This window comes from Hypomesus nipponensis, chromosome 12 (genome assembly GCF_054491055.1).
Source record: "Hypomesus nipponensis isolate SF chromosome 12, ASM5449105v1, whole genome shotgun sequence".
Classification (NCBI taxonomy): domain Eukaryota; kingdom Metazoa; phylum Chordata; class Actinopteri; order Osmeriformes; family Osmeridae; genus Hypomesus; species Hypomesus nipponensis.
This window is the reverse complement of record NC_140372.1, coordinates 12,578,746-12,590,000: the sequence shown is the minus strand read 5'-3', so window position 1 is coordinate 12,590,000 and position 11,255 is coordinate 12,578,746. Positions and strand designations below refer to the sequence as shown.

At 48.2% G+C, this 11,255-nt stretch overlaps 1 protein-coding gene across 1 annotated transcript in view; it reads left to right on the top strand.

Annotated features, from left to right (window-relative positions):
• plcb1 (phospholipase C beta 1) overlaps window positions 1-9,722 on the top strand; it is a 14,349-nt gene extending 4,627 nt beyond the window's left edge. The window contains exons 11-32 of the mRNA XM_084668086.1: window positions 1-17; window positions 406-488; window positions 569-653; window positions 751-940; window positions 1,104-1,162; window positions 1,364-1,460; window positions 1,694-1,778; window positions 1,865-1,989; window positions 2,809-2,963; window positions 3,166-3,330; window positions 3,565-3,664; window positions 3,765-3,869; window positions 4,137-4,249; window positions 4,691-4,844; window positions 5,391-5,444; window positions 5,546-5,765; window positions 5,970-6,129; window positions 6,349-6,425; window positions 6,589-6,678; window positions 7,147-7,204; window positions 8,140-8,226; window positions 8,377-9,722. The exon at window positions 1-17 is cut by the window's left edge and continues 141 nt beyond it. Of these exons, the coding sequence (XP_084524212.1) occupies window positions 1-17; window positions 406-488; window positions 569-653; window positions 751-940; window positions 1,104-1,162; window positions 1,364-1,460; window positions 1,694-1,778; window positions 1,865-1,989; window positions 2,809-2,963; window positions 3,166-3,330; window positions 3,565-3,664; window positions 3,765-3,869; window positions 4,137-4,249; window positions 4,691-4,844; window positions 5,391-5,444; window positions 5,546-5,765; window positions 5,970-6,129; window positions 6,349-6,425; window positions 6,589-6,678; window positions 7,147-7,204; window positions 8,140-8,226; window positions 8,377-8,544 (2,447 nt within the window). The 3' untranslated portion in view covers window positions 8,545-9,722. The remainder of the gene's footprint in view (window positions 18-405; window positions 489-568; window positions 654-750; window positions 941-1,103; window positions 1,163-1,363; window positions 1,461-1,693; window positions 1,779-1,864; window positions 1,990-2,808; window positions 2,964-3,165; window positions 3,331-3,564; window positions 3,665-3,764; window positions 3,870-4,136; window positions 4,250-4,690; window positions 4,845-5,390; window positions 5,445-5,545; window positions 5,766-5,969; window positions 6,130-6,348; window positions 6,426-6,588; window positions 6,679-7,146; window positions 7,205-8,139; window positions 8,227-8,376) is intronic.
• Window positions 9,723-11,255: the final 1,533 nt, after the last annotated feature.

The following is an 11,255-nucleotide window of genomic DNA, read 5'->3' as shown; positions in this document are numbered from 1 at the left end:
CGGAAATCTGCTTTAAGGTGCTCATGCGCACACACACATGCACAGACACGCACACCTGCCTGGACACGCACGCACACGCGTCCACAAACACACACACATACACAGTGCCGGCCCTAGCACATTCGGCGCCCGAGGCGAGATGTACGAACGCCGCCCCCCAACCGCAACACGGATATGTGACTTGGCGTCCCCTGCTGGTGGTGCGGGACGGTTAATTAATGGGTGAACTTCGGAATGTGCCACCCCCTCTTGATGCCGCCCTAGGCGGCCGCCTATGCCGCCTATGCCTAGGACCGGCCCCGCACATACACAAACACTCACACACACATACACAAGCACAGACGCACAAACACAGGAGCGCACACATCCCTTGTCCCATTGAACTCTTCCCTGTTTCGAAACCAGGAAGTGATAGAGGCCATTGCTGAGTGTGCCTTCAAGACCTCCCCCTTCCCGGTCATCCTGTCCTTCGAGAACCACGTTGACTCGTGAGTCACCTTTGACCTCTCACCTTTCAAACAAACATGAGAGCGACTGAAGCCTGACCCTTGAATGAACCGCTCCACAGGCTCAAGCAACAGGCCAAGATGGCTGAGTACTGCAGGTCCATCTTTGGAGATGCTTTACTTACTGACCCCCTCGAGAAATACCCAGTCAGTACCACACACACGCACACACTTACACACACGCTTAGACACACACAAAAATAGCTCTATGAATGTAATCTTGTGTGTGTGTGTGTGTGTGCAGCTAGAGTCCGGAGTGCCTCTCCCCAGTCCTCAGGAACTTATGGGGAAGATTCTCATCAAGAACAAGAAATCACACAAACCCTCTGTAGCCCAGGGTAACAAACGACTGACAGAACAACCAGCCAATCAAAGTGCTGATCCATCATCCAATCAAACAGACGGCTTTGAGTCTCTCAGCAACAATCCTGCTGGTAGGGCCGATCTAATATCAGTGTCTGTTGACTGGTGTATATCAACTTACCCGTGACCTAGCTCTGACTGCAACCCAACTCTGACCCTAACCCAACTCTCACCCTACTGACCCTAACCCAACTGTGACCCTAAAAAAATCAAACTTGATTCCTTGATCCTCAGGAGAAATGGAAGCAGAGAGTGATGAAGATGACGATGACGACGATGACGACTGCAAGAAGGTGAGAGGGAGGTGTCTCGTGGGGTAGGCTGCCACCCAAGCTGTTTTAGCAAATGGAGAAAGAAGCAGCCGTTTGAAAATGCAAAAACAGTCAAACTGTAGGTTGGCGTTAGTTTACAACGAGTTACCGGAAGTTATGTTTGCATGGCAGCCAGAAGCAGCTGGAGGCTGGGATGGTGTCATGTGTCGTTGTTTCCTCCAGGGATCAGCAGAGAGAGAGGCTGTAGCTGCTGAGGAAATGTCCACTCTGGTCAACTACATCCAGCCCACCAAGTTTAACTCCTTTGAGGCTTCCAAAAGTAAGCCCTTGTTTGTGTCTCTCGCATACAAACACACACACACACATACACACACACCCTTCTACCTTGATTTGTAACCACGAGGACTCTCAAGTCACCTTATCTCTAAAACATCCACGAGACTAGCCCTAACCTCAGCCCTAAATGTGCAGGACACAGCCCAATCTTCCCACGTCAACCTCTCCAGAGCTTGTGTGTAAGGGACGGTCTCTGAGTGTCTCTGCTTGTTCTAGAGGTGGACCGTAGCTTCCAGATGTCCTCCTTTGTGGAAACCAAAGCCTTGGAGCTGCTGACCAAGTCCCCAGTGGAGTTTGTTGAGTATCCTCCCAGTATACCGTAGCATTGACAGTGTTAGTGTTGGAGAGCGTGGTGATGGAGTGGGCTTCTCCTCAACATGAACCCAGATACAACAAGCTGCAGCTGAGCCGGCTGTACCCCAAGGGCACCAGAGTGGACTCCTCCAACTACATGCCTCAGCTCTTCTGGAACGCAGGCTGTCAGCTGGTGGCTCTCAACTTCCAGACTATAGGTGAGTTAGTGACCTGACCTCCCCACCTGACCCCTGACCTACTCAACTGTAGGTGAGTTAGTGACCTGACCTCCCCACCTGACCCCTGACCTACTCAACTGTAGGTGAGTTAGTGACCTGACCCCCCCACCTGACCCCTGACTTACTCAACTGTAAGTGAGTTATTGACCTGACTCCCACCTGACCCCTAACCTACTCAACTGTAGGTGAGTTAATGACCTGACTCCCACCTGACCCCTGACCTACTCAACTGAAGGTGAGTTAGTGACCTGACCCCCCCACCTGACCCCTGACCTACTCAACTGTAGGTGAGTTAATGACCTGACCCCCATCTGACCCCTGACCTACTCAACTGTAGGTGAGTTAATGACCTGACCCCCACCTGACCCTTAACCTACTCAAATGTAGGTGAGTTTGTTCCCTGAACTTCCAAACAATAAGTGAGTTACTACCTTGACACCTGACCTATCAAATACAGTTGAGTTGGTACTGTGATCAACCTAACTACAGGGGAGTTAGAACCCTGACCTTTGACCCCTGACCTATCCAACTGCAGGTGAGTTAGTAGCCTGACCCCTGACCCCTGTCCTATGTAAATATGGGTTAGCTAGGACGACGACCCCTGACCTATCTAACTATTGGTGAGTTAGTCTCCTGATCTTCCTAACCTGATCATACTAACTTATTTCTGGCATAATTCTAACCCGTCACCAGCCCTAACCTCTTGACCCTCACTATGTGATACGTCGTTCTTCTCTTTTACTTCCCTGTGTAAAACCGTTTTCCTCTTCGCTTCCTCTCTCCCTCCCTGTCTCCCAGACTTGTCTATGCAGTTAAACTTAGGCATGTATGAGTACAATGGGAAGAGTGGCTACAGACTGAAGCCAGAGTTTATGAGAAGACCAGACAAACACTTTGACCCGTTCACAGAAAACACTGTGGACGGCATTGTGGCCAACACACTCTCTGTTAAGGTTAGAAGTTCACCCTAACACCCACCCTAACACTTGCCTGAACGCCCACCCAAACACCCACCCTACAGTAACACCCACCCTAACCCCCACCCGAATACCCACCCTAACCCCTACCCTAACCCCCACCCTAATCCCCCCCAGCTTCTAACTACATCCTCCTCTCCATGGATGGATGTCCTGCTCTAACATCCCCCTCCCACAGATCATCTCTGGCCAGTTCCTCAGTGATAAGAAGGTGGGGGTGTATGTGGAGATTGACATGTTCGGTCTGCCAGTTGACACAAGGCGGAAGGCTCTGAAGACCAAGACCTCCCAGAACAACGCCATCAACCCCGTCTGGGACGAGGAACCCATCATCTTCAAGAAGGTGTCGTCATGCATTTTCTAGTTGGAGCAGGTCCATAGCGTACCGGATCTGTGTTCTAGGGCACCAAATCTGTCGTCTGGTAGAATAGGTCTGTGTTCCAGTAGAGCAGGCGTGTTTTAGTACAGTAGGTCTGTGGTCTAGTAGACCAGGCGTTTTTCTAGGACACCCAATCTGTGTTCTAGTGGATCAGGTCTGTGTTGTAGTAGACCAGATCTGTCCTATGCCCTTCAACAGGTTGTTCTTCCTACGTTGGCCTCTCTGAGAATCGCTGCTTTCGAAGAAGGAGGAAAGTTCATCGGCCACCGCATCATACCAGTGTCTGCGATCAGACCAGGTGAGACCGTGCTTCGGGGGACACTGACGTTAGCTTGACCTGTCATTCTGTACTCTACACAGTCTGTTCTAGCTGCAGTAACCATGTTGGGACTCTCCAGGTTATCGCTACATAGGCCTCAGGAACGAGAAGAACCAGTCCTTGATTCTACCTGCTGTCTTCGTCTACATAGAGGTGAAGGACTATGTTCCTGACACCTTTGCAGGTCAGCTGGTCCATAGAAAACACGATTGAACTGTAAGACTAGGGCTGGGAAACTGGTGGTTGGGGTTGGGGGGCTGATGTTTGGAGCTGGGGGGCTGGGGTTTGGGGTAGACGAGGGCTGGTGGTTGGGGGGCTGATGTTTGGAGCTGGGGCCTGGAGTTTGGGGTCAAGGAGGGCTGGTGGTTGGGGTTTGGGGTTAACAAACTGGTGGTTTGGGTTGGTGAACAGGGGTTGCTCCTGATCCTGATGGAGAGTGTCTGTTTTGTAGACGTGATCGAGGCACTGTCCAACCCCATCAGATATGTGAACCTGCTGGAGCAGAGGTCCAAACAGCTGGCAGCTCTCACCTTGGAGGATGGAGAGGAGGAGACCCCCACAGAGGTGAGGTGGAGGGAGGGGGGGGGAAACCCCACAGAGGTGAGGTGGGGGGAGGGGGGGGAGGAGACCCCCACAGAGGTGAGGTGGGGGGAGGGGGGGGAGACCCCCACAGAGGTGAGGTGGGGGGAGGGGGGGAGACCCCCACAGAGGTGCGGTAGGGGGAGGGGGGGGAGACCCCCACAGAGGTGAGGTGGAGGGAGGGGGGGGGGGAGACCCCCACAGAGGTGAGGTGGGGGGAGGGGGGGGGGAGACCCCCACAGAGGTGAGGTGGGGGGAGGGGGGGAGACCCCCACAGAGGTGCGGTAGGGGGAGGTGGGGAGGAGACATCAGTATCTGTGATGGAGGATCCTGGTTTGGAGGTGGAGGGGCGGTGTTAAGTCCGGTCTCGACAACGCCACAACAAATGTTCCCTTGTTTTCACACAAGCCCTCCCTCCCCTATCAGGACACAGCTGACCTGACGTCTGATGTGAAGGCTGATCCCAGACCTGCTCCGCTGGAGAACGGCCTCAGCCCCGCCCCCTCAGCCCCTGCACTCACCCCTGCCCCGAGCCCTTCACCCAGGACTGCCATGCCCACTCAGCAGCCTCCAGCCACAGGTACAGGACTCACACACAGACCTCTTACATAGACCCCTGGTACTAGTCTTCTTAGGACCAGGTCCACTGGTACTAGCCCTCTTAGGACCAGGTCCACTGGGACTAGTCCTCTTAGGACCACGTCCACTGGGACTAGCCCTCTTAGGACCAGGTCCACTTAGACCAGTCCCTTTTGGACCAGGTCCACTGGGACTAGCCCTCTTAGGACCAGGTCCACTGGTACTAGTCCTCTTAGGACCAGGTCCACTGGGACTAGTCCTCTTAGGACCAGGTCCACTGGTACTAGTCCTCTTAGGACCAGGTCCACTGGGACTAGTCCTCTTAGGACCAGGTCCACTGGGACTAGCCCTCTTAGGACCAGGTCCACTGGCACTAGTCCTCTTAGGACCAGGTCCACTGGTACAAGTCCTCTTAGGACCAGGTCCACTGGGACTAGTCCTCTTAGGACCAGGTCCACTGGTACTAGTCCTCTTAGGACCAGGTCTAGATCAACTGATGGTGGTTTTGTTGTTGTTTTTGCTACATCCTGGCGTTCTGTTGTTCCAGAATCCTCCAAGCCAGCTTCCAAGAACGAGGACATGGTGCAGAGCGTTCTGATAGGTCAGCCCGCTTCCTCGCGCTGTGGTCATGGATCTGGTCATAGTGTGGTGACTCTGTGGTGTGTGGGCAGACTGTGGTCATGCAGTGCTCTTCTCTCCCAGAGGTGGAGATTGCTGGCCTCGAAGACTTGAGGCAGAGCAAGGTGTACCTTCGGGACCAGAAGAGGCAGTACAAGGAGATGAAGGATCTGGTGAAGAAACACCAGAAGAAGGCCGCAGACATGGTGAAGGAACATGTGGTCCGATACGGTCAGGCCCAGCATGACCACAACCGCAGACGCAACGCGATGATGAAAGCTGCCAAGCGCGACGGTAAGAAAAGGTAGGTATGGTACACACGATAAGCTGGTGCATGTGGCGTGCTTGTATATTTTTGGAGCACTGTGTGACCTCTGTTGGGTTTTGTGTGGGGCTGTGTTGTATGCGTGTGTGTGGTTGTGTGCGTGCGGTTGTGTATTTGCGTTGGTGTGCGTGTGGTTGTGTATGTGTGTGCGTGTGTGTGTGTGTGTGTGTGTGTGCGTTCCAGCAGCACGTCCCCAGGGCAGGAGGGTGAGCTGCAGCAGTTGGAACAAGATGGCAAGGCTCGCCTGCAGGAGCTGCGAGAGCAGCAGCACCAGCAGCTGCTGTCTCTGAGGCAGGAGCAGTACTACAGCCAGAAGTACCTCAAACGAGAGCACATCAAACAGGTGCCCCCCAACACACACACACACACACAGGTAGCATATTTACGTTCCACTTTGTCATTTGACGGAAGCTTTTATCCAAAGCAACATGCATATCGTGAGCACAGCAGATCATTAAGATCAGAAGTGTAGTTCTAACAGCATTTCAGGGTTTAGTGCCAAGGAACAGTATGCATTTGAACAGATAATATCTCAGAGTCTGACCTGTAGTATGTGTTGTAGCTGGTGGAGAGACTGAGTGCTTTAGCAGAGGAGAGCCACAGCAACCAGATGAAGAAGCTGAAAGACTTCTGTGACAAGTAAGTCTGATGACACAGTCAGAAAGGTCAGAGTTGGAATGACCCTAGAACGTGATAGCGTGTTCTAGAATGCGTCAGTGTCCTGGACAGCCGACCTTCTAGAGTGCATCGTGTTCTAGATTGTGTCGAGGTGGAGTGTGTCAACGTGTCTGTCTTGTTTCAGAGAGAAGAAAGAGCTGAAGAGGAAGATGGACAAGAGGAGACAGGAGAAGATCAACGAGACCAAGTCCAAAGAGAAACATCTGGCTGATGAGTAAGACCTGGATTTTGACCATGTTTAGCTTTTTGTACACTTGAGTGCAGATGTCAAATCAAGTCAAAGTTGATTCAATCAATCGATTGTATTCATTTGAATGGCACCTTTGAAAACAGCAACTGGAAATCAAAGAGCTGGACAGTGTAAACGAAGCAGAAATAAGTCCAAAGAACGTGACACGAGACAAAATACACACAAAACTCGAATATACATGACATAGCAGACAAAACGATTATTTGTCAAATGCATAGAATACAGGAAAACTTCAATCAAATCAACAATAGAGTACTTGCTTTGCAGCAGCTGCTCAACAGTGCCACAGAAGAAAAACTAAGTACAAATAACACTCTTGTGTGCAAGTGAAATTGTTTGCAGCTTGGCAATGCTAATGTGGGTGTTCGATAGCATATGTGTTCTTAGATCTTACTGCTTTCAGTAACCTTCCTAACCATAATCCTTTCCCAGGGAGAAGCTGGAAATCAACAGGTCGTATGTGAATGAGGTGGTGCAGAACATCAAACGGGTAAGAAGGAAGGTCAGAGGTCAACAGGACCTGTTTATTTGGAGCAACATTGATGAGTACTGTTGCACTATTTTTGAATAAATGCATTATATAATATTATTATATGGCAACGACAGTACGAGCTTTCTGATTGGCTAATGGGTAGTCATGCCAGACGCGTATAAATTGCCCTCCTCAGAGGTCAATACGGCTCCGTATTGCCCTCTGACGTCATCTTCAAAATGAGCGACGAGTCAGCTGCTGAGTTTTACTATCCAGATGATGCTGAAAAGATTTGTCATCGAAAGTGAGGATGAAGAGTAGACTCTTTTAATCACTTGTGTCGTTATTTTGTGTTGAAATTAAAGCCTTTTTAGCAGAACCATGTTGTACGCTTTCTATCAAAAGAAATGAGTTGCTAGGCAACACATGAAACACAGCGTGAGAAGACTTGAGAGCTAGCTACAATTAGCCTAGAGGTACCATTTATTTTCGTTTACAAAATGAAAAGAAGCTATAAATGCCATATAATAAACTACTTACTAACCTGACCGTTCGGTCATGCCGGGAAATATCAAACCTCGGCTTTGCCGTATCAGCCTCAGTTTGATATTTCCCGGCATGACCTCACTCTCGGTTAGTGAGTAGTTAGTATATTATAATATTTTAAACAAGCAGAGGTTAAATATTAACGGTTGCTTGAAGGTTACATCTCTAACTGTGACCTGGGTGCATCTCTTACTGTGTGGTAAATCTCTAAGTGTGGGGAACATCTCTAACTGTGGGGAACATCTCTAACTCTGGGGTGCATCTCTAACTGTGGGGAACATCTCTAACTGTGGGGAACATCTCTAACTGTGGTCTAACTGTGTGGAACATCTCTAACTGTGGTCTAACTGTGGGGAACACCTCTAACTGTGTGGAACATCTCTAACTGTGTGGAACATGTTTAACAGCTGGAGGAGGCTCAAGCCAGACGTCAGGAGAGGTTGCTCGAGCAACAGAAAGACATTCAACAAAAGATTCTAGACGAGAAACCAAAGGTAACAAAATATTTAGCTTTTTATTGACGATTCTAAAGTCAATTAGCCCTGTTAGTCTGTCAGCCCATTTATGGAAAACAAGCAAATCCTGCAGTTACTCTCATCTGACACAAGCAAACTACCAACCGCCAACTGTCTGGTTTCCATCAGCTCCAGGGGCAGGTGGAGGCAGAGTATCAGGAGAAGTTCCGGCAGTTGCCAGGGGAGATTCAGGACTTCCTGCAGGACAGGAAACAAGATGTCAGAGGTCCAGCTATGCCCCGTCCCTCCACCCCACATGATGTCCTGTCTGAGGAGGAGGAGGAACGAAGGGAGTGAAGAAGAGATAACGAGGGAGGTGTGTGTGTATGTGTGTTTGTGTGTGTGTGTGTGTGTGTTGGGTGGAAAGAGGGATGGAGAGAGGGAGAGATTCCCATTTTTCTTCCTTACTGTAAATGACTGTTAGTTGCCCAACTCATCTCTCCTGATTGTTTTTCTGCTCCAAGTCTTTAGTGAGCCCTGTCCCTTTCTGATGACCTCATTAGCACAGTGCTACTTGTGCCAGTGGACTGCATGAGCATGACTTCAGCCATAGGTTAAGGCCACTAACCACAGTCTGATTGAATACAGTCATCTTGTTTTTACCACTCTTGAAGTAATACCTTTTATTTTTTTCTTTGCTTTCTTGGACCGGTCTCCTAAATGTGAAGACTCTGAAGTAAATGTATTATTCGTTTATGCTTGGAATGAGTTTTTAAATCTACAAACAGCTTCCAAAAATGACATGAATGGTTCTCAAATACTGCTTGTAAATATTATTAGCAGAAATGCATGATAATAATGTTTTGCTTTTATTTTCTTGTTTCCAAACATGTTGAATATGATGTCATGTATCATTATATGGGTATTCTTCACAAATCCCACTGCAGTGTATGTAAAAATGTTTTGACAAAAGTTTCTGATATTACACTCTTTTCTGTGTAATACAATGTATGCAGTATTCAACTTTTAACTATTGATTTTCATTTGATTTCAAAACTATTTAAATTACATTGAATTTATTTACAGGCCATATGGAGAGTTCTGTCGTTAGCCAGTACTTGCATGTTATTTCATAAGAAAAAGGTAATGGGTTACTGAATGTATTTTTGCATAGGCCTAATATGGTAAAACATGCACACACGCACACTGGCACAAACACACGCACAAACATGCACATACACACGCACACACATGCACATACACACACATGCACAAACACACGCACACGCGTGCACATACACACGCACACACATGCACAAACAAACACGGACTGACTACCTCATCCTTCCATGCTAATTATAACACAACTTCAACCCGTGTTTTGGATGAGACACTATTTGTTCTTTGCTGTATGAGATTTGTATTATATGGTGTGTTATTGTCACATGTTGTATTTTATCAACAAATTCCAGAAATATGTTGTAGATGTGCTCTATATAATGTGTCATACACCTTTAATAAAGATCTGGAGTCTCCCCTTGTCTAAGTGGCGTCCAAAATGCCATTGTATCTTTTTGATCTCGCTACATACCTCATGTATACCCTCTTCAACACAGTATCCATCCAGAGCTATGCTCTAGCGGTGAGTTGACCATGACCCTGCCACTCCACAGCTTGAATGCAGACTGGGCTTGATTTGCAGCAGGTTGATTCTCAGAATACTTGACATGTATTTGCCACAGATTTCAACCTGTTCATACTGACCACATGCAAGTTGGTTATAAACACCAATCCCTCTGAATGTTGGGAAGCGTTTGCTATGTTTTTAACGTATGGATGTAATGCCTTGTGAAGTCACTAGATGGAGACCAAGGGCCACTATTACATAAGTGAGGATTGAGCGATTCCCTGGTTGTGGACCATAACACTACATGGCCTTACTAGACTGGCCTTACTTTGTGAATAAACAAAGTGTGGGTGTTGGCTAGAGGTTTGAATTGGCTAAAAGAAAATGCTTTAATATATTTCACGTTTTAGATTTGTATTCACAGTATCGTTTTTCTATAGGGCGAGGGGATTTATGGTGTTATACATCTTGTAATAATACATGTTAAAATACATAAAATAATTAGTCCATAGACTGTTGATTCAATAGGACAACACAAGGGTTGGGTTTGGCATTATCTGTAAACAACAGACATGCAGTGATGCTCATTGTAACCAGGCACAGTACAACATAAACATGATCAATATGTCATAAGTACAATATGACATCCTTTGAAACATATGTTTGGATGGCGATGATTCATAACTGGTCAAAACTGTTGGGAAGCCATGGTGTAAGAGTTATGTAACAGCTGCTCTCCCCGCCTCCATACCTCTCCCTACTTCACGATCCCCTGCCTGAACACACCTGTCTGTGTACACCCCATCACCCGAGAGTGCTGCCACCCAAAAATGCTTGAGAGAAAAGCAGAAGATGCTGATCAATGACTTTTATTGTGAAACACTAAATGGCAGTCCTGGGTCATATGAAACACCTTCTCCACCTCACCGAAAAAGCGTGACACCCTGTTAGTCTCCGACACCCCCCGAAGCTTCCAAACTTGAACATAAACATAGTTCTTTTCTGGGAAACTGCAGCTAAAGTGGGCCAGCATCAGATAGGAAAGAGCTGGAGGGTGGAACACTTTGTATCACTAATTATTTGGAGATGTGGTGGTGGTGGTGGTGGGGAGGTTATACTTTGAAACCTCCCTTGAATTGATTCCATTCCATTGATCTCATTTCTAAAATAGGCCCAGTGACAGTAGCAACCGTGGCACGGGGAGAGCTGTGTGATCGATGCGTTTGCACTGCACCTCCCTCAGTGCATCCAGCTGCTACTTTGTTTGTTGATCAAGGCCGGACCTTCTCCTTTTTGTGAACCAGGAAGCGGAACTTTTCTTCGCTTTTTCTCTTGCTGTCTTCTACATTCACTAGAAGACCTTCCTACGTTGTGCCTCTTTGACTCAACACACACACGCGCACCCACACGCACATACAAGCGCACATACAAACAAACACAC